Source organism: Xyrauchen texanus, chromosome 27 (genome assembly GCF_025860055.1).
Source record: "Xyrauchen texanus isolate HMW12.3.18 chromosome 27, RBS_HiC_50CHRs, whole genome shotgun sequence".
NCBI lineage: Eukaryota > Metazoa > Chordata > Actinopteri > Cypriniformes > Catostomidae > Xyrauchen > Xyrauchen texanus.
The window spans coordinates 9,703,998-9,731,696 of record NC_068302.1 but is presented as its reverse complement, the minus strand read 5'-3'; the positions used below and the strand labels follow the sequence as shown (position 1 = coordinate 9,731,696).

Here is a 27,699-nt window from a genome sequence, read left to right as displayed (position 1 = left end):
AAATGTGAATATCAGACAAAAAGACAAAGGTACAAGACTGTTACTTAATGTCTTTCACAAGGTCACAAACTTCAATCCCACGAAGCATTGTGAATGACGTTATCGAATACAAAACGATGGAAATGTATAAAACTAATGATTTATGTTATATTGATATAAGTTGTTTATTATAAGTATAGAAACAAGATATTTTACGTTTACTGCTGAAATATTCCGATATATACAAACATATATGTAGCTTGAGGGTGTATGGACACAGAATCGATTGCATCATTCACAGTGCGTCATGGAAGTACGTCATGCTCGCTGACTTGTTTGGCGGGCTTTGTTGGCCATAGTTCTCTGATTTGTGGATCTTTCTCTTCAGAATCATGGGTAGTGTAGTTGTTCACCAGGAATATTGCTATTAAACACGATTTTTTTAGCAATGAATTTGAAGTAACGGGGACTGATGGCTTTAACAAAGGCATGTACCATCGATGAACAACATTGGTGCTCATGGTAGCGCTGTCTTTTTAGGCTTATATGTTATAGTTGAAAATCAATTCGTCTATGGAAGAACTGAATGTGACTTTAACTTCAGGAACTAGACTGTTGAGCTCTGTTCCGTTCTGTGGCACGGATATCACACACTTCAACTTTAAGATATTTCCCCTTTAAGAGACGTTGTTCTATGCAGACAGCAGGTGGCGATAAGCGCATCTGTGCAGATGGAGTTTCACACGCAGAATGAGACACTGTTGTCTCTTTCAAACCGCCGCGGTTTGTTTTGACACGCTGAGTGGATAATCTCTAGAGTGGAAACCACGACAACAACACTAACAAACAGGTAACCAACCTCTGATACATGACAAAATAAACTCAAATAATTTGTAAACCGCTTGCTGTAGCTCAGACAATGTTAATGGTTGTTAGCACTGTTTCTCATGCCAATAAAACAGTAAACGGTTCATAGAGTTGTTTTGATCGCCAGTAACTCAAAATCTAACGAGCAGACGCTCTGATCCCTAGATAAACGTTATTTGGGCGTGTATTGGTGGTATATTCAGCATTTCAAGCACTAGTGAGTATTTGGGCTCTGCTTGTCAAAATGCGGAGACATATCTTTTACTAGTGTATCATTTTATTGAAAGTGATTTACAGTACCCTTACGGCCATTTGTTCTGCTTCTGTTGGATTTTATTTTTAATTACACTTGCATTGTAAGTTGAAGTTTCTTGCATCATAAACAGTAGTAATTTACATTACCGTTTGTGTGTTTTTCCATTGTTTATTTTGATGTAGGTTGAATGATGCTGGAATCAGCACAGGTCCGTCGGAGAGGTGCTCTGGACTTTGAAGGTTACTATGATCACGTCTGTGCAGGTCAGGGGTCAGCTCCCGTCCGTGCAGTGAAAACCAGTCTGAGCAGAGGAATCTTAGATTTGAATGCTGATCACATCAGTCTAGTGGACTGGACTCCGATACTATCAGCCCTTGCAATCAACAAACACCTCCAGCATGTTGCCTTCAAGAGCTGCCACCTCACCAACCTTGGAGCTCAAAGTTAGTCAAGAGTGAAATATTACATTCTATCTATCAGTGGTGTGTGATCTTCAAAGACCCCATGAAATCCAAATTTTAGTCCATGTATGTTTGCTTTGAGGTCATCTATATCTCTTCAAAAACATTGATGATTCATCTTGCACTGAGGGGGCGTGTGCAAATTTATGTCCCATCAAATGCTGTCTAGTTCCCACCCGTCCTGGAAAATCTGGAAATTTGCAATGCAGTTTTCCAGTCATGGAAAATAAAAAAAAATACCTAAATGTCCTGGAAATATTTTAGTATAATAGAACTGTTTTACTATGAAGCTAACTATTATTTTGGGACATGTACAAAAAAACGGCTATGATCGGTACTCTTAACCATAATTGACCATAATAAACGAAGTCCTGTCACGTAAATTCTCTGCTCATCTGCTGTCATCTCTGCTATATAGTATTGATATAGTTCAAAATATTATTTTTTCATTATAACATTACTGTTGTGTTAACTACAAAAACATTTGAGTTGTCAATTTTAGACAATGACGATGATCGCTAATTTAATTTAATTTTTTAAACGAATTGGTGATTTTTAGGGGCAAATGCGAGTGAACTACTCGCACTGTAGAACCCTGCAGATACTGACTGTTACTTTTGATTTTGACCCCTCCTTTGTTCAGGGACTCATTATTCCATGTCTGTTAGTCACATGTCTGTTGTTCAGTTTATTTCTTAGTTGTTGAATATTTTTATGTTCATACAAATATTTACACATGTTAAGTTTGCTGTAAATAAAAGCATTTGAAAGGGAGAGTACATAATTTTTTTTTTGCTGAGTTTATAATAAACTCACAAATACACTACACCTCTCTCTCCACTGTCCCTCCCTGAGAGCCCTCCAAAAAAGACAGATACTTGCCCCATTTTTCCACAAACAGGTCTAAACTCTCCAGTCTTCTGGATTCCCCCTCCTCAAAAGCTGTAATTTGTAATAATTGATTTACTGCAGCTGCCAAATGTAGGGCCCTATGATTTCTGCGATGTGGAAAAATAGGACTGAATCAGTAAATCCGGCATTAGCTATAAAACATGGAATTTTACATAAAAACTAAAATAAATGTTTAAATGCACAATTAATCGATTAAACTGCAAAATGCTTTGATTTAATTATTTAATATATAATATAATAATGTATAGTATAATATAATAATATAATATAATCTGCATGTGCTGCTTGCTTCAAATTGAATGTGTGACACTCATTTATATATCTACATATAGTAATGTATTGTTTAATGTAATTAAATAATAGTATCATCATTGCAAATATCTACAGTGTTGTTTTGGATTGTGCTGTGCACTTCATTTACTAAAAAATAATGCAATGTTATGTTGAAAAAAATATAATAAAACTTATAATCAAAGTTTTAATCAATTTATTTGAAACACCTTTTTAAATAATGCAATTTATAAATAAAATGTCAAATACAGAATTCATAATAACCACAATATACATGACCTCTTTTTGGCTTAAATATTACACCCGTTGGGCACATAAAATGTCCTGGATATGTCCTTGAAAGTTATGCCTTGAAAATAGTGGGAACACTGGATGAGAATGCCCCTCCCCCAAATACCAACTGGCACCGGCTAGCAACGACAAGTAAATCATGGTTCATAGCTGTGGTTTAACTAAAGGCAATTTGGTATTTGGCAAAGGGATGAGCACTTCAATATGTCCCAACTTCCTGTCATAATTGGAAATTCATCAACACTGCAAAGAAAACTGTGCTTGTCAAGCGATTTCATGGGGTTTTTAGATGAATTAATTATGTTAGATTGAATGATGAAACATGAAATATGTTTAATTCAATTATGGCAGAGTGTCTTTTTCCTCTCAGGTTCTTACAGGGCTCATAGTAAAAAGAAAATCCCTGTTATTCATTCAAAGAATATGAGCCTTCAGCTGTGTAAGGCTGTGCAGAAGTGCCTGTGTGAATCGAGCAGCTTAAAGACTCTTCAGCTACATGGTCTGCCATTGAGAGAGAGGGATCTCACTGCTTTAACAAAGGTAGTTTGAAATATTTCACCTCTATCTGATGGATCCTGTGTGTTGCCATTACTTTGTAAATACTGCACTGCAATGAATGTCTTTAATTACTGGATAATTTCCACTAAATTATGCATTAAAGAGTGGACAATACTTTCTGTGTGTTTAGATAATTAATTAATTTTCAATTAATAATTGACATAAGAATAATATATATTAATCAAATATTTTTTTTATTGACTATTTTTTCGTTCATTACTGGGTTGTGTTTGCTGTTTTATAGATTTAATATATCACTTATATCACTTAACCCTTTAAGCTTGAATGGGCCTGGGCCCACGAGAAAAATAAATAAATATGAATATATTAATAACTACGGTCTTGACCAACACAAAATAGGTATGTGTAACACGTTCAAGAAATGAGAAAGCAGGAAACAGCGAATCCAACTCAAAGGTAAATTTATTAATAACAAAAACACTTTCACTTGAATGCGCAACAGTGTCACTTCAGAAAAGTCACTCAACAGGGTCTCTCATTGAAATGGGCAGTGGCCAACACACATGCAGCTTGTCAGCTGGGTTCTCTCTCTCACTCTGAGGTCTGACCCCTTTTATTTCCCTCGTCTCTCACTGCAAACATAGAAACGGCAATTACCAGCAATTTATTTTGGGTGAAAACCCTTACCGCTTCATCTCTCCCCAGATAAACGCTCGACCATGCCCTTGCCTCCACATATCCTCACCGACCAAATCAGGCCGGGGGAGAGGAAGTACATGACAGCCATCTGTGCCTCCAGCACCACCTCGAACTTAAATGGCTGGAGTGCCAGATACCAACGGGTGATCCGTGCGTTGGCATCCTTCATGCGGTGGAGCTATTGGAGCTGGACATGGTTCGAACAGAGGGTGAAAGGTCATCCCAACAAATAGTAGTGGAGAGTGGTGCTGTACTTCATCTCTGTCATAGAGAGCTTCCGACTAATGTACAGCACAGGGCGCTCCTCCCCCTCCACCACCCAGGACAGTACAGCACCCAGCTGCAAATGAAAAGGGAGAGAAAAGTCAGGGGAATGCAGAAGCGGCCCACCACAAAGTGCAGCTTTTACCTGCATGAATGCTTGTTGGCATGGTTCCGTCCACAGGATGGGGTCTTGATCTCGCTTTTTAGTGAGATCAGTCAGGGGGCTAGTCACATCCGAATAATTAGGAACAAATCTTTGATAATAGCCAGCCAGTCTGTCTCGCCTCCATTTTGGTCATGGGTCTCGGGCAAGTTGCAATCGCTGCGGTTTTATCAATTTGGGGCCGCACCTGAACATGACCCAAGTGGAACCCCAGATGCCATACCTCCACCCGACCAATTGTGCACTTCTTCAGGTTTGCTGTTGAGTCCCAATCATCATAGTGACCTTAAAACGACCCCAGATGCTGCATGTGCCGCTGCCAATCATTACTATAAATAATGATGTCATCCAAACAGGCAGCGGCATACGCAGCTTGCAGTCTGAGGACCTTGTCCATAAGATGCTGAAACGTAACCGGGTCCCCAATCAAACCGAAAAGGAACACAAATAGGTGTAAACCAAACAGTTTATGGTGTTTTTTTCATGGGACATCAGTATTAAGGGGATTTGCCAATATCCCTTTGTTAAATCCAGTGTTGAATAAACGTGAGCCGTGCCCAACCGATCAAGCAGTTCGTCAACATGAGACATTTGATAAGCATCAAATTACAACAGCGCGTTAACTTTCCTATAATCCACACAGAATCAGACCGAGCCATCGCTCTTAGGCACCAGAACCACGGGGCTGGCCCAATCACTGTGGGATTCTTCCATTACCCCCATATCGAGCATGGCCTTTAATTCTTGTACTACCTATTTCTTGTGTTCGGGGAAGCGGTAGGGACAACTACGTACCGCTACTCCTGGGGTTGTCTCGACATGGTGTTTTATGAGATTTGCGCGACCAGGGAGAGGCGAGAACATGTCAGAGAAATTGTTTTGCAATCTGGCAACCTCTGTAAGCTGTGACAGCGAGAGGTGGTCTCCACAACGGACCGGGGTGAACTGATTAGTTTTTATATTAACCTCCGGTCTGAGCTCCTCCCTCTCCGGAACTACCATTGTCAAGGATACGGGGACCGCCTCTCTCTATGGTTTTAGTATGTTGAGGTGGTAAATCGGACGTGCCCTGCCCCTATCCGTACGCACTACCTCATAGTCGACTTCCCCGACTCACCGTGTGACCTCAAAGGGCCCTTGCCACTTCACAAGTAATTGCAAGCTTGATGTGCTCCCATAGTCAAGCTCTCCTGTTATACAGCCGGGACGTACGTTCTTGCGCCTGTAGCAAATTCTCCTGTGATAGTCGCCCTTGTGTGTAGAGTTTTGCTCTCAGGTCAAGAACGTATTGAATTTCATTTTTGCTCTGTGAAGGTCCCTCCTCCCAATTTTCATTCATGACATATAACATGCCACAGGGCTTATGCCTATATAATAATTCAAATGGGGAAACCCCATGGAGGCTTGGTGGATCTCTCGCACTGAGTATTTCTTCTTTGTGCACAAACGTACTAATAATATTTTTTAAGGTCTTATTAAATCGTTCGACCAAGCCATCCATTTGTGGATGGTACATGCTTGTCCGAATCGATATAATACCCAATCATTCATACAGCTCGCATGGTGTACGTGACATAAAAGCAGTGCCCTGATCAGTGAGAATTTCTTTCTGAATCCCTACTCGGGAGATAATTCTGAAGAGTGCTTCTGGTTATCGCGTTGCATAATCCATCAGGACTAGTGCAAAGCGAAGCCCGTGTGTGGTCCTTTCTAATAGCCCAATTAGGTCCATGCCAATTCGTTCGCAATGGACCTCAAACAACAGGAATAGGCACAATGTCGCTTTTGGAGCGGCCGGCGGATTCACCAGCTAACATCCATGTCATGCTGCACACCACCAGCGAACATCCCCATGAATACCTGGCCAATAGATACGGGCCATGAGTCGGCTTAGTATTTTCCACTGTCTCAAGTAACCTGCCATCAGATTATAATGAGCTGCCTGGAGTAACATTTCCCGACGGCTCTTTGGTACCAACAACTGGGTCGTATCTTCCTTCGTGTTAGTGTCCTGTGTCACTCTGTCAACAATTTTTTATAATTGAAAAATATGGATGTGTGAGTGCGATGCCCAGCTGAATACATTGACCATCAATTGCGCTTCACACATACCACACCAATTCACTTTCTCACAGGACCCATCTGCACACAATCCCTTCAATAATGATCAAAAAGCCGGCCAATTAGTTCCCAAAATTAGCGGATTGGTGAGGCGAGGACTAACCTCCACCTCAATGTTATGCTTTTGTCCCCCGGATATTACCATGATGGTCATTATAGGATAATCATGAATATCCCTGTGCACACACCTCACCTTCACCCGATTATTTTCCTCCAATGACCCGTTTTGAGGGAATGCTGGATTGAAAGAGGGTGGAAGAGAGAACAGGGAAGGAGACATTAGAGGGAGAAAGGGTGTGAGGCGCGCCGGTCCCCAGACACGCTACCAGATGGTCTTCCACCAGCTGGACCACTTCATCCAGTGATGCTGGGGGTTCGCTGCTGCCAGGGACGCTGTGGCTGCCCTCTCCTGGGCTACTAAGCTCTGCAACACCAGCCAGTGGTCCTCCTGGGCCCAAAGGAGCTGCTCAAAATGCTGCTGCTGCTCTCTGTGAAGATCCATGAGGGCCTGGTGTTGGCCCTGGTGGATGCTGGAAAGGGACCGGAAGACTTTCTCCAGTGGTGACGACTCCTTGCCAGCGTATCCTTCTTCCTCTAATCCTGTGTTTTGGCACCAGTGTAACACGTTCAAGGAATGAGGAAGCGGGAGACAGCGAATGCAGCTCAAAGGTAAATTTATTAATACCAAAAACACGTTCGCTTGAATTAGTAACGGTGTATCTTCAGAAAAGTCACTCAACAGGTTCTCTCATTGAAACTGCAGCTGCCAACACACACACATAGCTTGTCAGCTGGGTTCTCTCTCTCTCACTCTGAGGTCTGGCCCCTTTTATTTCCCCTGTCTCTCACTGAGAACATGGAAACATCAATTACCAGCAATTCATCCCAAAGGTGAAAACCCTTACTGCTTCCTCTGTCCCCAGACGAACGCTCTCACCTTCACAGTATCGTTTTAAAGCGTTTTGATAATGCTATTAAAAATTTTGCATAGTACATGTTATTGTAATCAGAAGAAACATCGTACTCATCAAATAGTCATGTGTCATATTTCATTGCAAAGCTCTCAAAGAGTAGAATATAACCAGCCTATTTGATTTACTCGCCGACAAAAATATAGCAAGTAATAAGTATATGTCTTTTACATACATGTTACATATTAGCAGGTGTTGCTCATATGCAACATTTTCTCTTATAACTTAAATTACTTATTAAATTACTACCATTACTTAGAGGAAGCGATTATTTTTAAAACGTGTCCACACACAAAGAAATCAGATGCATATATCATTAGATAATCCTCACGAAGCATAATGTGCACACAGCACTTAATGTGCTATCTGGCTAAAAAGATGACATCATCGGAAGTGCTGTGTAGCATCATGGAACGGTTCAGATTGCTCCAACCAGTGATATGTGAGATATGTGATCAATCATTTTAATGATATATGACCACCAAGTATATGACACAGACTCAGTGATGGCACAGAATGGAACTCATTCTGTGAAATCTCATTACTAAATTCATGTCTGCATGCTATGCAAACCTTTAATCATTGTTGTGTTTGCATGTGTAATTGGTTCGTATGTAATTATTATGTTTTATTAGTTTGGAGAGCCTTTTGGACATTTGGAGACATTTTTGATTATTTTTGGAGTGCTATAGCTTTTGATTGCTTTGTCGTATTAACACAACATTTTACTCGGTTACAGGTGACATCATTGGGAACAAAACAAAAGTTTTGCTACCTTATTTACACCCTGAGATACATAATGTCAAATCAGATAAATCAGAACAAAATAACTTTTTTTTCTGTGTTTCTTAGGCTGCAAGCTTCTCATTATCATAATCTGTTTGTCTTCTTATTTATTTTTTAAATCATACCAAAAATGAACCCTCCTTGTTGTTTTGTCGAGTTATAAGCCTTTACTTTTGGGTATTTCACTGAAACAGGAAATCTTAAAAACACCCTTATGGGTTAAAGGGATAGTTAGAAAAAACAATTCTGTAATTTACTCACATTTATGTTGTTCCAATTCCAATGCAATCACTATGTTTTGTTTATCAGTGTCATGCATCCACAGTTCCAACCAATGCTTTGAGTTGTAACTGCTTCCCTCACCTAAATCTTGCAGTTTCATTGTTGCCGATGGCAGGCAATGGCACAAAGGAAAATGTAATTGTGTTTTCTTTACTTGTCAAATATTTAAAGCTGAACAAGTACTCGATTAATCGATTACTCGTGCATATCCCTACTTTCTTCCGTACAGCACAAAATTTCATCAGAATGTAAGTGGCTGTGTGCCTCAGTCACCATTCACTGTTTGGGAAAAAAGCAGGATCAATATCGTCAAAATGTCATATAATTTGTTCCACAGAAGAATACATTTTTTTTGTTGAACACAAACCCAAAAAACTTTAAATCTTATTTGTGTGCACTTAAATGTCAGAGGCATTGCTTTATCTCAAGAGTTTAGTATATAGACCATATACTATATAAACTTTACCCATACAAATAATGACTGGTCAGAACAGAGCTTTTAGCAGCCTTAAAATGCAATTTCGATTACACTTTATTTTACAGTGTCCTTGTTACAGTGTAATTACACAAATAATTACTGATTATTACTAATTAACAACATGTACTTACTATAGGTTTAGGGTTAGTGTAAGGGTTTGGTTTAGGGTTAGTTTCTTGTATTTATGCATAATTGACTGTTATTACTGTAGTCGATACATGAAATATGTGTAACAAGGACACTGTAAAATAAAGTGTTACTGTTATTTCTTTTTGATTTATAAAAATGGTCATATAATAACATATCACATTTTCCTTTAGGGTTTAGCTAAGAGTGTGTCATTGGAGCATCTGTCTTTAGCACACTGTCCAATCGCAGATGAGGGTTTGGAAGGTGAGTAAAATGATCATAGTATAATATCCAAACATCTTTCTGCATTTATTTATAGGTTCATGCTATAGATAGCACAAATTGTGTCAAAATTATCTGGGATTATACCTCTAAAATAAAGAGATGTATGAGGAGTTTACTTAAGCCTTTAAATGTGTGCTAATTGTATTCATATGGTGCTAGTGTATTATATTGCCTGTAATGCCACTTCCAAAACATTCTACAATATTAATGTACTTGAAAATAAGAAAAATATTGATTCTGATAATCTATCGATATTTTAAGCTTTTCATTATTCAAACTTTATGGTTGTGTTGTCATTTAGTCATCTGTCAGAGTGTAAAGTATTCCACAACAATCAAGACGGTGGATTTTACCTCCTGTAATATAACCTGGCAGGGGGCGGAGCATATGGCTAATATAATAAAGGTAAATAAACATGTGTTCAAGACATGTGTCTACATTAAACATGATTGCTTTTAATCACTACACTGCTGTTTTTCATGTTGCATAGATTGCATGTATGTAATGGTAAAAAGTGTTTTTTATTATCCTTTTTTAATAATAGGATCAAATGGGAAGATTCAATTTATATCAAGCTTTATTGGAAAGATAAGCTTAAGTGGACATTGCCAATTCATTATTAAAATCTCAAAACTATTATTTTCTCTGGCTGCCATTCAGTCTCTGTCGTGGACACGCTTCGAATGAGTCTTCGTTCTCTGCACGGTAAATCTGCCTGGAATGCTTCAGGAGTAATGAATAAAATTATTTTCTGTGCTAGGATGTCAAGTCAAGCGTACCTCCTGGAAATGTATATATGCCAAAAGGTTTACAGCATTAATTGCGTACATTTTTTAAGGCGTTAAACAGTCAACTATTAATTGCGGAAATTTACATGTTACATTTCCCAGCGCTACTTAAATACAAAATCAGAAATGTACAATTAAACTTATTTACAGTAGATGATGTTAACCCAAACCACAACATCTGGGGCCATCCTGAAAAACAGCCAGTTTCAGAAACCATGGCCTCTTGATCCAGATTCTTTAAGTTGTGTTGCTCATGTGGAATTCCAGCCTATGTTGTGTCCCGATATATTGATTCTTCCTGATTTCCCCATAGTTTCCTGTCATCTCTCTGCTTTATCTCTCAATAAAATGCCCAAAACACCCAAGTAAGTATTCCTGCAGCCCAGAGATCTCCAAAAAGGGGTAGAAACTCCAAAAGAGGTCGGGTAACTACAGAAGGGGGTTGGGCCAACTTTAGAATAGGTTGAAACTTCGACACACATTTAGGGAAAGGGTTAGGTTAAGGGCACTGTATATCTTTTTTTTTTTCTTCTCCCAATTTGGCATGCCCAATTCCCAGTGTGCTTTGAAGTCCTCATGGTCGTGTAGTGATTTGCCTCAATCCGGGTGGTGGAGGATGAATCCCAGCTGACTCCGTGTCTGAGACCGCCAACCCGCACATCTTATCATGTGGCTTGTTGAGCGCATTATCACGGCATCCACGGCGGCATCCAACTCGCCACGTGCCCCACCGAGTACGAACCACATTATAGTGACCACGAGGAGGTTACCCCATGTGACTCTTCCCCCCCTCCCAGCAACCGGGCCAATTTAGTTGCTAAGGAGACCAGGCTGGAGTCACTCAGCACACCCTGGGTCGCTGTATATCTTTACTGGTGGTTTGGAGCTCAAATTCAAGTGTCTCATCTCACGTTTAGCATCAGGCAACAAGACGGCATAGCATGGCGTGGGTGGAGACTCTCCGCTACAGAAGGGCAGAATTTGAGGCCATGAGCGGACTGCGCAGGGTCACTCTCAGTGAAAACATTCTGATAGGGGACAGAGGAGTGACGGCACTGGCCCACGAGCTTACAGAGGACCTGTGGGTCAAAGGTTTGAAACACATACTTAAATACTTCAAGTGAATAAATCATAAATACTTCACTAACACTCATATTTCTGTAGCAGTGGACCTGCAGCGGTGTGGGATCTCCAATGAAGGAGCTCAAGTTTTAGAGAAGATGCTTCAGTCCAATTCTACTCTGTGTGTGCTGGACATCAGGAGAAACCCACTGATCGGTATATAATATACTGAAAGTCTGGGTCTCGCAAAAGGCTGAAACTGTAAAATCTGTACATAAAAGGCATTAAAAGAAGTTGTAAAGCTCTTGTTTCTGTAATGTCTACTCCAATTCACACAAAAGTATTTCAAACTGAAAATATGCACAATACATAAACAAGGCCGTCAGTACATTTTGTAACTTTTTGTAACATGGAGACATGGGTATCGACTGATTGTGCCCTGAAACAATATTGGCCACTGTGTTAAAACATGTTACAACTAAAAATCTGTGTTTGCATTACTTTGTTACTCTCTTTCCTTTTATCTCAGATAATAATCGAGTGAAGGCTGTGCTCAAAAGAGTTCTAATGAACGCCAAAAGCCAAGACTCTCAGGTCTGAAATCCAATTAACTTTTGCCCTTTTAAATGTTTCAGATGTTGGATTAAATGCATGCATGCTATTGAATATTAATAAATACTGTCCACTCTACAATGCATCTAACCATAAGCATGTTTGTTAGCCTATATTAACTAATATTGTATAATTTGTTTTAATGTAGTAATGTTTTTAGAAAAGAAAAACTTATTACCTGTGTGTAACTGTTTTTCAGTATCTATGGCTTAAACCTCCTTCCCCTAAAGACACTTTTGATCAATCACGCCAATTTAGGAGGAAGAATACTGGAAAAGCTACATATAGAATCGGTATTTTAGACTTTCTTTCTACAAAAAGGTTTCAGCAGTGGGATGTTCAGTATGTTTCGTTGGAATGTTTACTAACTTGTTCTCTGCAGGATCTCGTCGGTCCTCATTTATAAACTCTGGGTGTAGGCCTCCACGGCCTGGAACGGTGGGCTACGTCCCATGGCGCACTGCGGCCCGGGCCGGTTTACAGAGGTAAGAACACAGAGATGTTGGCGATTAACACCTGTTGATGTTACATCAAAGAGTACATACACCAATCAGCCACAACATTAAAACCACCTGCCTAATATTTTGTAGGTCCCCCTCGTGCCGCCAAAACATCGCCAACCCACATCTGATAATAGTATTCTGAGATGCTATTTCTTCTCACCACAACTGTACAGAGTGGTTATATGAGTTACCATAGACTTTGTCAGTTCGAACCAGTCTAGCCATTCTCTGTTGACCTCTCTCTTCAACAAGGCGTTTCCATCCGCAGAACTGCCGCTCACTAGGTGTTTTTTGATTTTGGCACAATTTGAAGTAATTTCTATAATTGAGTCAAATACTCAAACCAGCCCATCTGGCACCAACAATCATACCACGGTCCAAATCACTATGATCATATTTTTTCCCCCAATCTGATTGTTGAACATTAACTGAAGCTCCTGACCAGTATCTGCATGATTTTATGCACTGCTGCCATACAATTTGCTGATTAGACAAAAGCATTGATGATTGTTGGTGCCAGACGGGCTGGTTTGAGTATTTTTGTAACTGCTAATCTCCTGGGATTTTCACACAGTCTCTAGAGTTCACTCTGAATTGTGCCAGAAACAAACTGCGGATGGAAATGACTTGTTGAAGAGAGAGGTCAACAGAGAATGGCCAGACTGGTTTAAACTGACAAAGTCTACGGTTACTCAGATAACTGCTCTGTACAATTGTGATGAGAAGAATAGCATCTCAGAATACTATTATGAGATGTGGGTTGGTGCTGTTATGGCAGCATGAGGGGGACCTACACAATATTTGGCAGGTGGTTTTAAACTTGTGGCTGATCAGTGTATTAACTCTCTTCCGAATCCTAGTGAGTGAATAGGCACCTTAGCTTTTGTAACAGAGCTATTGATTTTTGAGAAAGAGTCATTTGTTTCCATTGAAATCTCTATATAGAGGTGTGCCACAGGCTGAGGGAGTGACAGACCAGAGTTTTCAAGTAAGAAATGTTATCAGTACTCATTTCTTTTCTTTTTTTTCAGCTACTATGTGTCGATTTGGAGTAAAAGTGCATTGTTAAAGAATACATTCCATAATGAAAATCTTTGTGGATGTAATAGTGGTTTTCTTTATCAGAACGCCACATCTGTGCGTGTTACCGTGGAGACAGAGTCTGAGTCAGAGGAAGTGGAGAGTGAATATGTGCAGAGTCCTCAGGAGAAAATCTCAAGCAGCCAGTTCAGACGACTACAGGCAGAAAACAATCGACAACAGGTACCATCAGAACCACAGTCTGTCCTATTGTTGTCCTCACTGGGAAACTGTCTTGTTTAGGCCACATGGATTGCGCTAATGAATATCATTGCATTGGTGACAAAATTTCAAACCAAGTGACATCCAAATGGTTCCTTTGTCAAAACTACACTGGTGGCCAAAAGTTTGGAATAATGTACAAATTTTCACTCTCATTGAAAGAAATTGTTACTTTTATTCACCAAAGTGGCAATCAGCTGATCACAATGTAAAATCAGGACATTAATAACATGAAATATTACTATTACAATTTGAAAAAAAAAAAATCAGAACTTCTTAAACTACTTCAATGTGTTCTCATCAAAAAATCCTCCATGTGTAGCAATGACAACTTTGCAGATCCTTGTTATTCTAGCTGTCAGTTTGTCCAGGTACTCAGGTGACATTTCACCCCACACTTCCTGTAGCACTTGCCATAGATGTGGCTGTTTTGTCGGGCACTTCTCACACACCTTACAGTCTAGCTGATCCCACACAATCTCAATGGGGTTAAGATCCATAACACTCTTTTCCAACTATCTGTTGTCCAATGTCTGTGTTTCTTTGCCCACTCTAACCTTTTCTTTTTGTTTTTCTGTTTCAAAAGTGGCTTTTTATTTGCAATTCTGAGTCTTCTCTTTACTGTTGTACATGAAACTGGTGTTGAGCGGGTAGAATTCAATGAAGCTGTCAGCTGAGGACATGTGAGGGGTCCATTTCTCAAACTGGAGACTCTGATGTTCTTAACCTCTTGTTGAGTTGTACATCTGGCCTTCCACATCTCTTTCTGTCCTTGTTAGTGTCAGTTGTCCTTTGTCTTTGAAGACTGTAGTGTACACCTTTGTCTTCGGTTTTTGGCAATTTCAAGCATTGTATAGACTTCATTCCTCAAAACAATGATTGACTGACGAGTTCCTAGAGAAAGCTGTTTCTTTTTTACCATTTTTGACCTAATATTGACCTTAACACATGCCAATCTATTGCATACTGTGGCAAATCAAAAACAAACACAAAGACTATGTTAAGCTAAATTTAGCAAGCCAAATAGCATTCAACTGTGTTTGATATAATAGTAAGTGATTTCTAGTACCAAATTAGCAATTTAGCATGATTATTCAAGGATAAGGTGTTGGAGTGATGGCTGCTGGAAATGGGGCCTGTCTAGATTTGATCAAAAACTACTTTTCTTCAAATAGTGATGGTGCTGTTTTTACATCATTAATGTCCTGACTATACTTTGTGATCAGTTGAATACGACTTTAGTGAATTAAAGTACCAATTTCCTTTAGAAACAGCTAAATCTGCACATCATTCCAAACTTTTGGCCGACATTATAAGTTAACTTTTACCAACTGGTGACAATGTGATTTTTAGTGGGTGTATGAAGGCAGTTCTTCTCAAGTTCACACAGGTTTCCTTGCAGAGTAATCACAGGCATAGTTCATCACATTAACTATGTTCCACTAACATTTGACAACCAGAAAGTGTCAAAAGGCTTTTTATTTTACAGTATATATCTGTTGTTTTATAAATTAAAATCTAAACTTTTAGTAAAATATTTTACTGTAAGTGTCCTTTTGTTATCTTTCTTTAAAATTAATGGCACTTGGTTTGATATTTTTTTTAATCTAATGCAATGATATTCATTAGAGTTAGACCAACATATTGGTTGTACGATAAATTGGTGCAGATAGTTGCTTTTTTAAAATTGTTTACTCTGATCGGTTATCTGCAAAAATATATGTAATAGTTACCTATATATATATTTTTTTTTTCATTCCTCCTTGTTCCTCTGTGGCAGTGCTAGAGGATTCTACTTTTAGGGCAGCTTTGTTCTACAATTATAACAGCAGCATCATTAAACGTAGACTTCTATATCGGTTTTACTGAGTGCTCTGGAGCAGGTTTTCATCAAGGATGTCTCTGTACGTTGCTGCATTCATCTTTACCTCAATCCTGACTAGTCTCCCAGTTCCTGCCACTGAAAAACATCCCCACAGCATGATGCTGCCACCACCATGCTTCACTGTAGGGATGGTTTTGGCCAGGTGATGAGCGGTGCCTGGTTTCCTCCAGACATGACGCTTGCCATTCAGGCCAAAGAGTTCAATCTTTGTTTCATCAGACCAGAGAATTTTGTTTCTCATGGTCTGAGAGTCCTTCAGGTGCCTTTTTGCAAACTCCAGGCATGCTGTCATGTGCCTTATACTGAGAAGTGGCTTCCTTCTGGCCACTCTACCATACAGGCCTGATCGGTGGAGTGCTGCAGAGATTGTTGTTCTTCTGGAAGGTTTTCCTCTCTCCACAGAGAAACGCTGGAGCTCTGTCAGAGTGACCCTCGGGTTCTTGGTCACCTCCCTGACTAAGGCCCTTCCCCCCGATCACTCAGTTTGGCTGGGCGGCCAGCTCTAGGAAGAGTCCTGGTGGTTCCAAACTTCTTCCATTTATGGATGATGGAGGCCACTGTGCTCATTGGGACCTTCAATGCTGCAGAAATGATTCTGTACCGTTTTTCAGATCTGTGCCTCGATACAATCCTGTCTCTGAGGTCTACTGACAATTCCTTGGACTTCATGGCTTGGTTTGTTCTCTGACATGCACTGTTAACTGTGTCTTATATTAGACAGGTTTGTGCCTTTCCAGATCATGTCCAATCTACCGAATTTACCACAGGTGGACTCCAATCAAGTTGTAGAAACATCTCAAGGATGATCAGTGGAAACAGGATGCACCTGATCTCAATTTTGAGTGTCATGGCTGTGAATTAGGGCTGGGCGATAAAACGATATCAATATTTATCGCGATACAAAAGCTCCATGATATCAACGATAAGCTTTTGAGTAATTTTCGATATTTAGCCTGTGTTCTACATCCTGATATGCGTGTTGTTAAAAACGCTAGCAGTTTGGCTTTCTTATCGTATGTTTCCACTGGCGCGTAGTGAGAAAATGTGAGCGAGTGCTTTCAATTCCTTCCTATAGAAGCTGAGTGTCAATCTCATGCAAGCGGTTCCCTAGCGCTGGGAGTGACTTTGTGCGGATTTCTTCCGCATTAGTGGAAACACAGCCTCAGACTGTATAAAGTTGCTATTGACCTGCTACGCAGGTCAACGCTTTCCGGATCCGGACCCCAGATTGATTCCATCTTGACTGCAAGACATCATGACGACTGTTACGCCCTCTCATCTTCTCTAGTGAGCAGCGCGACAAAACAACAGTGCCAGTTACATCATATCTGATCTTTCTGTGCTGTATTCTTGAATATTTTTCTAGAATCTAGCACTGAAACACGCTTCACTAATGCCCATAAAGGTCCGCACCCGCTTCCTCTTTTCCCCACATGTGAGTAAACATGAGGTGCATGTTTCCAGAGCGCCTTTTAGACCATAACGTTTTTTCTTTCTAAATTGAGTTTTATTAATCAGCATGTTCCAAGCCTTTAATAATAAACAAATACATTTCTGTTCTAATTTTGTGAAATGATTCAGATTTTATCATCTCTAACAAGGATGAAAGACAAAACAATTAATAGTTTGTATCCTAGTATTCTCACTTTAATGAAAATAGAAAAATGGTCCATTCAGACTTTTACATTTTCAAATGTTTCAGTATCATTCCTCAGTCACAAGGGCTTCTATGCCCACATACTTGGATATCTGTATGTAAAGAAATATGAAAATAATTTTAATGTAAAAAAAATAAAATAATAATAATATATATATATATATATATATATATATATATATATATATATACACACCTTCATTATGATTAAAAATGAACAGATCATCTTATAACATTCATATCCAACTGCACTCAATTGATAAACTCTATAAAATATTGTAATATTTTCATAGAAGATCCCTCAGATTCCACTGCATTGGCTGTTTCTGGGCCCCCAACGCAGTTTTGTATAGACTATTTAGACTGTTTAGGATTTTGTTTTCTCTTCTTTTTTTGAAAATTAAAAACATTGTGCAATGTGCAAAAGTGATTGAATATCGTGATAAATATCGATATCGAATGATATGAAAAAGAATATCGTGATGATATTTTTTGCCATATCGCCCAGCCCTATTGTGAATACTTATGTACATGTGATTTTTTTTTTTTTTTAATTTTTAATAAATTTGCAAAGAAATTTCAAACAAATTTCTTTCACGTTGTCATTATGGGGTATTGTTTGTAGAATTTTGAGGAAAATAATGAATTTAATCCATCTTGGAATAAGGCTGTAACATAACAAAATGTGGAAAAAGTGAAGTGCTGTGAATACTTTCTGGATGCACTGTATATATTTTTTATTGCTCCATGTTCCTCTGAGGTGGTGCTGGAGGATTCTACATTTAGGGTGGCTTTGTTCTACATTATAACAGCAGCCTCTTCAGAGGTAGACCGATATATCGGTTTTACCAATAAATATGTGGCGTTAGTTAATTTTTGGAACTATTGGTTATCGGCAAAAGTATATGACGATTAGGGATGCATGATATATTGGCGACCATATTATTAACCATTTTACTTATTCATGCCACACATACATTTTGTTTCTTTTTTCATTTTGTATGTTATAGCATATAATTATGTTGATAGTGAGTTTAAGTCTTGTTTTCATTCCTTATTGTGGTCTTTTGACAAGTTTGAATTAAGTGCAATTCACTGTAATTATAAAAGTACTCATCAAATAAATTCTACAGTTAGAGCTGAACTATAACAGCGGCCGCTTAGAGGTGAAACTTTATTACTTATTAAACCTCATTTGGTAAATGAGATTTATATATACAATGCATTGAGAAAGTATTCAGACCCCTTCATTTTTTTCAAAAGAAAATTATATTGCTTCTTTTCTTATGCTAAAATGCTTTCAATTCTTATTTTTTCACATCAATCTACACTCCATACCCCATAATGACAAAGCAAAAACCAGATTTTTGATAACTTTGCAAATTTATTAAAAGAAAAAAGAAAATATCACATTGACATAAGTATTTAGACCCATAACTCAGTACTTAGTTTAAGCTCCTTTGGCAGCAATTACAGCCTCAAGTCTTTTTGGGTATGATGCGACAAGCTTTACACAACTGGATTTGGGAATTTTCTGCCATTCCTCTCTGTAGATCCTCTCAAGCTCTGTCAGGTCTCTCCAGAGATGTTCGATTGGGTTTAAGTCTGGGCTTTGCCTGGGCCACTCAAGGATATTCACAGAGTTGTCACTAAGCCACTCTTGCGTTGTCTTGTCTGTGTGCTTAGTGTCAATTTCCTGTTGGAAGGTGAACATTCGGCCCAGTCTGAGGTCCTGAGTGCTTTGGACCAGGTTTTTCTTAAGGATATCTCTGTATTTTGCGGCGCTCAGCTTTCCTTCAACCCTGACCAGACCCCACAGTCCCTGCCGCTGAAAAACACCCCCACAGCATGATGCTACCATCATGCTTCATCGTTGGGATGGTATTGTGCAGATGATGAGCGGTGCCTGGTTTTCTCCAGACAGTTCAGTCTTCGTTTCCAGAGAATCTTGTTAGGTGCTTTTTTGCTTTCTTGCACTGAAGAGAGGCTTCTGTCTGGCCATAAAGCCCACATTGGTGGAGTGTTGCAGTGATATTTGTCCATCAAGTTTATCCCATCTCCACACATAATCTCTGGAGCTCAACCAGAGTGACCATCGGGTTCTTGGTCAGCTCTCTTACCAAGGCCCTTCTCCCCTGAATGCTCAGTTTGGCTGGGCGGCCAGCTCTAGGAAGAGTCCTGGTTGTTCCAAACTTCTTCTATTTAAGAATTATGGAGGCCACTGTGCTTTTTGGGAAACTTCAGTGCAGCCGAATTTTATTTGTAGCCTTTCCCAGATCTGTGCCTCAACACAATCCTGTCTCTGAGCTCTGCAGGCAGTTCCTTTGACATCATGGCTTGGCTTTTGCTCTGATATGCATTTTCAGCTGTGAGACCTTATATTGACAGATGTGTGCCTTTCCAAATCATGTCCAATCAATTTAATTTGCCAAAGGTTGACTCCAATCAAAGTGTAGAAACATCTCAAAGATGATCCAGAGAAATGGGATGCACCAGAGCTAAATTTCAAGTGTTCAGATTTGCAAAGTTATCACAAATCTGGTTGTTGATTTGTCATTATGGGGCATGGAGAATGATGTGTAGATTGATGTGGAAAAAAAATTATATAAAGCGTTTTAGCATAAGGCTGCAGCATAACAAAATGTGAAATAATTAAGGGGTCTGAATACTTTCTGGATACACTGTGTGTGTGTGTGTGTGTGTATGTGTGTGTGTGTGTGTGTGTGTGTGTGTGTGTGTGTGTGTGTGTGTGTGTGTGTGTATATATATATATATATATATATACACAAAAAACTTATGTGGTGATTATAGGCTATAAAGATATAAAGCTGGAGTATGTATTCTCTGCAACATTAGTGGCAATGAATGGAATTGCAAAAATAAGCAATCTTTTCAAAACTGTTTTCTGAATATTCCCCTACATCTGTTGTTGTTTTAAGTCAGATTGTCCCACCCCCAAATTACTGCATTGGTTTAGTAATGTGCATGGGGTCGAGGAGGTCGCTCAAAACCAACACATGAATTTTATAGTGACAAGGTGTTTAAAGTTAAATCCAGAAAATTAAGCTATGAACGGCTTACTTATAGTTGTCTCTACATATCAAGCTGGGTGTAGTGGCTTTCCTATAAGACAGGGCCAGGTGATAAGGTGTAAACAATATACACACATCCATATCCATTTCAAATGCTTTGTTGTCCATTTAATGATATATATATATATATATAAAGCATAGATATTTTTTAAAAAGCATTTGTAAAGCATGTTGCTCTATGGTAAGAACCATATGTTCCCGCCAATATGTCCCACTTGATACAAACCACAGGAAATTTAAGTACCAGATTAAATTAACAGGTGACCACACCCACACCACTGGTGCACAGTGCCATCTAGTGGTTTGAACAATCATTACATTTGACTCCTACACTGGGTATTTTAGTATTTTAACACTGAAAAATTACTTGAGCTTTAATTTGGTAAATACTTATATATAGAACATTGTAACATAAATTGATATTTAAATATAAGAATTGGGCTTGTTTACAGTTAAAAGTTCCATATAATGCACATAGTCTTTTTTTGTGGTTATTATTGGAATTTTGGTTGAAAAATAAACTGCGTTTATATATTTTGGACTCTTGTAGCCTCAATGTTTGTACCTGTCATAGTAAGGAGAGACTTCATATTGTTTTTAAATAATTTTATAATTCAAGTTTAAAAACTGTCGTCCAATTACCGGTAATCGATTATCAGCATTTTCCACCACCTTAGTTATAGGTATCATCAAAATCCACTATCCGTCTACCTCTGTTATTTATACATTATTGAAGAGTGAATTAGGTGTTCAAATCACTGATCTGTAAGATCAGTGGTTCAAATACATTTTTGTGTTACTGTATGGATGAGGCAGTGCAGTTCCTTCCCTCACCCACAGGTGGAGTTAGAGGAGTGTCGGTTGAGACTGGCAGAGGAGAGGAATGCTAGACTGAAGGCCAGCTCTCGCCTGGTGGAGGTACAAGTATGCCCAGTTGATTTTTTATTTGTATTTTTTATTCTAAAATTATATGGCGTTTTAGTGCCATAAAAAAAAAAAAAAAATAGAATAAAGAATAAAGTAATTATTTTGAGAATTAAGTAAAAAATACGAGAATGAAGTCATAGCATTATGAGAGTAAAGTCGTAATTTTCTTAGAATAGTCAAAATGAGAATAAAGTCTGAATATTTTGAGAATAAATTCAAAATGACCAGAAAGAGCGCCTCATCACAACGATAGAATGCTCAGATAGTCAGCAGCTTCATCGATGCAAGAAACGGATGTAGATAATTTATTTAAATCATACTTTATTTTAAGATTTAGCAACAAAAGAAAAAGTGAGAGTGTGCAATGAGTGATTCATTCTCCCACTTCCTCCTCCTCTTCTTCCTCCCTCCAATGGATGATTCAAATAGTCCTAGTCTGTTTACATGGCAGTCATGAATTGCACACTGTATAATAGTAGTCTGGCTACAAATCCACAGTAGGGCTGTGCGATATGAAATAAATATATTCATGATTTTTTCGGAAAAATATATCGCCATATAGCCATATCCGATTACATCATTCTGTTGTCTGTTCTTCAAAATATAATTAAGTGTGTTTCTTCAAGTGTGTATCTTTGTTCTGTAGTTGAGCCTACTGATGTCCATCATTTTAATACTGTTCCCAGCCAAAGAAACAAAATTTAGGCTATGGGAGAGCCTCTTATGATGCATTTTTTTTGTAACTAAAGCCATCATTATTTCTGTAATTAAATTCTGTAATAGTTAGTAAATGTCAGCTTCTGGACAAGGTTACAAACAACTTCCCTATTTGTCAGTATTTCCACATTATTTTCTTTTTTTGAGAAGACAAACTCCTGGACATATTTTGACCAAAGTTTCAGCACCTTTGGATGGACAGCTCCCGTAATGAATCACTTTACCTTCTACTTTATAACAAGGGGTCTACGTGCTGGTTTGGGAGACAGACGTTACTCCATCTTAAAAATAACAAGCAACATTCGATGAGATAATAGAAAATGCTTAAGTTGCAACGTTATCTGGAAACCCAGACTTTGTCATTCCTTTCTGCAAAAAGATGTCTCCTTTCTATTAAAATTATGCTCATTGTAGGTTGAGTTGCATTCACAAAAATTGCCTGGCATTGTGGCGTAGTTTAGATCATGCTATTGCCACAAATAAAAGTAGAAAATAGTCAAATGGTTTTTATTTAAAACAGATGTTTGTGAATATTTTCAACTCATTATTTTAGCAGTAATTCGTCAAAACTGATCAAATAATGGAGAATAGTGTTATATCCAGATGCCATGTGTAGACGAGCACACTTTTTCGACATGTTTAAGAGATGATTTAGGTGTCTGGATCACAGTGAAGATAAATAGGGCATTGACTGGGCACAATTCTGTCTTAGTGAGGTTTTTTTAACAATCGTTTACAATCATCTTAACATTTCCCAAACTAGCACAGTAGATCGGTTGTTATAAAGTAGAACATAGGCGCTTCTTTACGGGAGCTGTCTGTTCCAAAGGTGCTGAAACTTTGGTCAAAATATGTCCAGGAGTTTGTCTTCTCAAAAAGAAAATAATGTGGACATACTGACAAAACTTTTACAGAATTGAATTACAGAAATATTGATAGCTTTAGTAAGATGGGGTTTCAAATGTATTATTTCTCAACTTCATAGAGATTAATCGTGTTTCAAAACACAAGTTTAATTTTTTAAGCAAAACCAATAAAACAAGGGGGAGTTGACGATGTTAACCGGATATGGCGATATTTTTTTCAGAAAATATCATGGATATTTTTATTTCATATCACCCAGCCCTACTGTGCACTTGTAGCCAGACTGCTGTTATGCAGCATGCAATTCATGACTGCCATGTAAACAGACTAGTACTATTTGCATCATCCATTGGAGGGAGGAAGAAGAGGAGGAGGAGGAAGAGGGAGAAGGAATCACTCATTGCACACTTTCACCCTAATCTCCTTTTGTAAATTATTTATTTTGGCCTATTTAAGTTTTAAACTGCAGTCACATTACTCACATATGTCTTCTAAGCAAATCTGTCCAATAAGAACACATCTTTGTGTTGCCATTACAATTATGCTTATCAAAGAAGCCCAATAAAACATACTATATTGTGTGTCATGTAAATTTAGATCTATATTTAGACCTAATTTACACCTATCACGTGCCTATTGATTTCAATGTGATTTTTTTTCAACAATTTTTTATTGTTGAAAAATAAAATGGCTTTCCAATGATCAAAATATATTAATATAATTTATTAAATGCACCTTTGTTTCTGAAAAAGTGTAAAAGATGCAAGAATGAAGCGTGTAGTAATTTATGGACCTAAGAGTGGTTCATAGCTCTAGTTAATTTTTCAAGCGTCTTGATGTGCTACTTAGATAAGAATGCTTTTGGGAAAAGAGCTGTAGTAAGAACAATTTAAGAGCTACTAATGTTCAACTAAGAATTTTGGGAAACCCAGCCCAAGCATCAGCCAGTCCCAGTGGTACTGTGCGAACATCTGTCTAGTTCTTTCTCCAGAATAAATAGACTTTAATCTTGTAATTTTTACTTTATTCTCGAAATATTCCGACTTTATTCTCGTAATTTTTATTTAATTCTCAAAATATTATGACTTTAATCTTGTAATTTTTATTTAATTCTCAAAATATTATGACTTTAATCTTGTAATTTTTATTTAATTCTCAAAATATTATGACTTTAATCTTGTAATTTTTATTTAATTCTCAAAATATTATGACTTTAATCTTGTAATTTTTATTTAATTCTCAAAATATTATGACTTTAATCTTGTAATTTTTATTTAATTCTCAAAATGTTATGACTTTAATCTTGTAATTTTTATTTAATTCTCAAAATATTATGACTTTAATCTTGTAATTTTCATTTAATTCTCAAAATATTATGACTTTAATCTTGTAATTTTTATTTAATTCTCAAAATATTATGACTTTAATCTTGTAATTTTTATTTAATTCTCAAAATATTATGACTTTAATCTTGTAATTTTTATTTAATTCTCAAAATATTATGACTTTAATCTTGTAATTTTTATTTAATTCTCAAAATATTATGACTTTAATCTTGTAATTTTTATTTAATTCTCAAAATGTTATGACTTTAATCTTGTAATTTTTATTTAATTCTCAAAATATTATGACTTTAATCTTGTAATTTTTATTTAATTCTCAAAATGTTATGACTTTAATCTTGTAATTTTTATTTAATTCTCAAAATATTATGACTTTAATCTTGTAATTTTTATTTAATTCTCAAAATATTATGACTTTAATCTGGTAATTTGTATTTAATTCTCAAAATATTATGACTTTATTCTCAATCTCGTATGAAATAACAATTGTGTGACTTTATGTTAAAATGTCTCTGGCCCGTAGCTGGAGCTGGAGAATGAGCGTCTACGCAGTGTGAATCGTTCTCTCTCTGAAGCCCATCTCAGCACCTCTGTTCTGGAGGATGAACGTGTGCTCGAGAGCATCGAGTCTTCCTTCCACAAATTCCACGCCTTTCTAGACCTGCTCAAAGATGCTGGGTCTGTCTGATCCTTTGTTATGTATTTAATTAGTCTTACATTTTTAACTATATTGTATTTGATTATGTGCCTCTTAAATTAAAAAGTCTTGATGCCATGCACTTAAACCAATTCCTGAATTTCTTGCTGCCTGTTAGGCTGGGCCAGTTTGCGTCTAGGGCTGGGATTGACCAGTCGGACTTCGGGCTTCTTGGGCGTCCTCAGCTCTCCTCAACAGAGAGGGGCCATGTAGGCCAAGGAGACCAGAGAAAGAAAGAGAAGAGGGAAAGTATAGCAGTGAGTAGAAATAAGATAAACTAATATTTTCCATTTCATATTCAAAGTATAAAAGGAATTATACCTTGCATAAATCCTATTTTTTTTAGGACCATTAAAAGGACAGTTCACCCAAAAATGTATATTTTCTCATTTACTCACCCTCATGCCATCCCAGATGTGTATGACTTTCTTTCCTCTGCAGATTTTCAGAAGAATATTTCAGATCTGTTGGTCCTCACAATGCATGTGAATGGTGACCAAAACTTGAAACACCAAAAAGCTCATAAAGGCAGCATAAAATGAATCCATATCCAGACCCCAGTGGTTTAATCCATGTCTAGAGTAGGAGTAGATTATGCATTTTAACATTTTTGAATATAACATTATTTGTTACTTGTGTTTAAGTATTCATTTAAATTAGAAGTCCTCGAGTGTGACATCATATCCTGTCCGTTGCGATGTCTGAAATACATGCTCAAAGCTTATTGTGACCTCAGCTTTAGTACACTGATGACTCTTGTTTCTGTTCCACGCAGAATACGGACCACCCTCATGCTGTATCTGGGACTCATTCAGGAACTCCTGCTAAAACAGAAGACCCGCCCCTGTTTCAGTCCCTACAGGAAGTGCCCTTAATTCCAGCCTTGGAGGTCTGCCATACCTCTCCGATCATACAGGAGCCGATTGTGTTTGAGGCCCTTGAGCAGAGCCGACACAGGGCCAGTGGAGGTTCTCGCTCAGGGAGTTCAGCCAGCAGTGTTAGTCTTCAATCCACAGGCTCTAGATCCTACAGAGTGAATGGATCTGAAGGGAAAGTGTCTTCAGCTCTAAGCTCTAGAGCTTCTAGTGTCTCTCAGTTGGGCTCAGGCAGACAGAGTGCTTCAGAAAGCCAGAGAAGCGCTGCTGGTTTAGTTGGGTTTTAGAGCTAGATTCTAAGTTTTAGAATAGATATTTTGGTCAGTAGTGTGTCAGAGAAGAAAAATATGTTGTCATACTCACTTTCCTTTCCTCTGTGGGACACAAGAGGAGACAATTTTAAGAATGTTGACCATACAATGAAAGTGAATGTTGACTGAGGCTGTAGGTCACTAACATGCGGCCTAACATCTACATTTGAGATTTAGAAAGAAAGTTATGGTACATGATGGTTAATGATGAGTTAATGATGACACAATTTTCAATTTGGGGTGAACCATCCCTTTTAGGGTCTTCTATTCCATGTTAGTGTCTGTATTTCTACGAGTTGTTTGTGTTTGGATAGTTTTGACCATTAGTGGTCAAAATGGTTGAATCTTGATCTGTCCAGTGTACATTAAGAGACCTGTAATAATCCTATTATATGTGTGTTTGAAAAGTTGTCTTACTACTTGGCATCAGATTACCGAGGCTCAGGCTTTGATTTGTTCATCTTCATAATCAAAAGTTGTATTCATAGTATGTTTGAAATTCATTGACGCTAATCTTATTATACAGGGCTTTTGTGTTGTGTATTTTTGTGTGATTATATGACTCATTTCTAACTTTTATGACAGGATTTATATATATATATATATGTGTGTGTGTGTGTTTGTGTTTTTATGATTAGAAAAACAGTGAAATAATTAGCATTCTACTTATTGTTGTGAAAATAATTAATTGTTTTTCTATAATTGTTTTTTCTTCAAATAAACCAATATTTGGCACATAACCACGTGGATTAATACCTGATTTTTGCAGTGTGAAATGAGATGAAATGAGTGTTAGAAATTTACTTAAGGAATTTTCAGCTGCAGCTCACATTGAAACAACTTTTAAATTAATATCCCATGTTCAATACAAGTTAAGCTGAATCATCAGAATTTTTGGCATAATATTGATTACCAAAAGGTTTTATTTTGACTCGTCCCTCCTTTTCTTGGGGGACGAGTCAAAATAATGGGGCCAATTTTCGAGGGTTTAAATCAGAAATTTTAAGTTGATAATTTTATAAAAGCACTTATATTAATTATTCTGATAAAACTCGTGTATTATTTAAGCTGTAAAGTTGTTATAATGGACATTTTTAAAGTCGGTTTAGCGTTTGTTGACATTACATTGTCATGCAACGAAATTGTAAAATTGCCTTTAAATTTACACAGAAAAGGTTTATAAGTGATTTTATCACACTAAAATAATGTTAACACTCATATTGTTTATGTCTTGTGGCTATACTTTTGAAACTGAGTATTTAATGTTTAATGATTGGCCCCATTCATTTCCATTACAAGTGCCTCACTGG

General features: G+C 37.7%; 1 protein-coding gene across 2 annotated transcripts; it reads left to right on the top strand.

The window, feature by feature from the left end:
- Positions 1-717: 717 nt before the first annotated feature.
- cep78 (centrosomal protein 78) lies at positions 718-27,117 on the top strand. Of its 2 annotated transcripts, XM_052094550.1 has the most exons (16): positions 718-829; positions 1,285-1,545; positions 3,428-3,597; positions 9,661-9,733; positions 10,056-10,159; positions 11,460-11,634; positions 11,707-11,820; positions 12,134-12,198; positions 12,416-12,509; positions 12,599-12,701; positions 13,665-13,707; positions 13,845-13,982; positions 21,496-21,573; positions 25,030-25,184; positions 25,322-25,460; positions 25,979-27,117. In XM_052094550.1, exons 2-16 carry the CDS (start codon positions 1,290-1,292, stop codon positions 26,363-26,365), a joined length of 2,094 nt encoding a protein of 697 aa, XP_051950510.1. In that variant the 5' UTR covers positions 718-829; positions 1,285-1,289; the 3' UTR covers positions 26,366-27,117. The 2 variants fall into 2 exon arrangements, with proteins under 2 accessions (XP_051950510.1, XP_051950511.1); XM_052094551.1 differs by lacking the exons at positions 718-829; positions 1,285-1,545; positions 3,428-3,597; positions 10,056-10,159.
- The last annotated feature ends 582 nt before the right edge of the window (positions 27,118-27,699 follow it).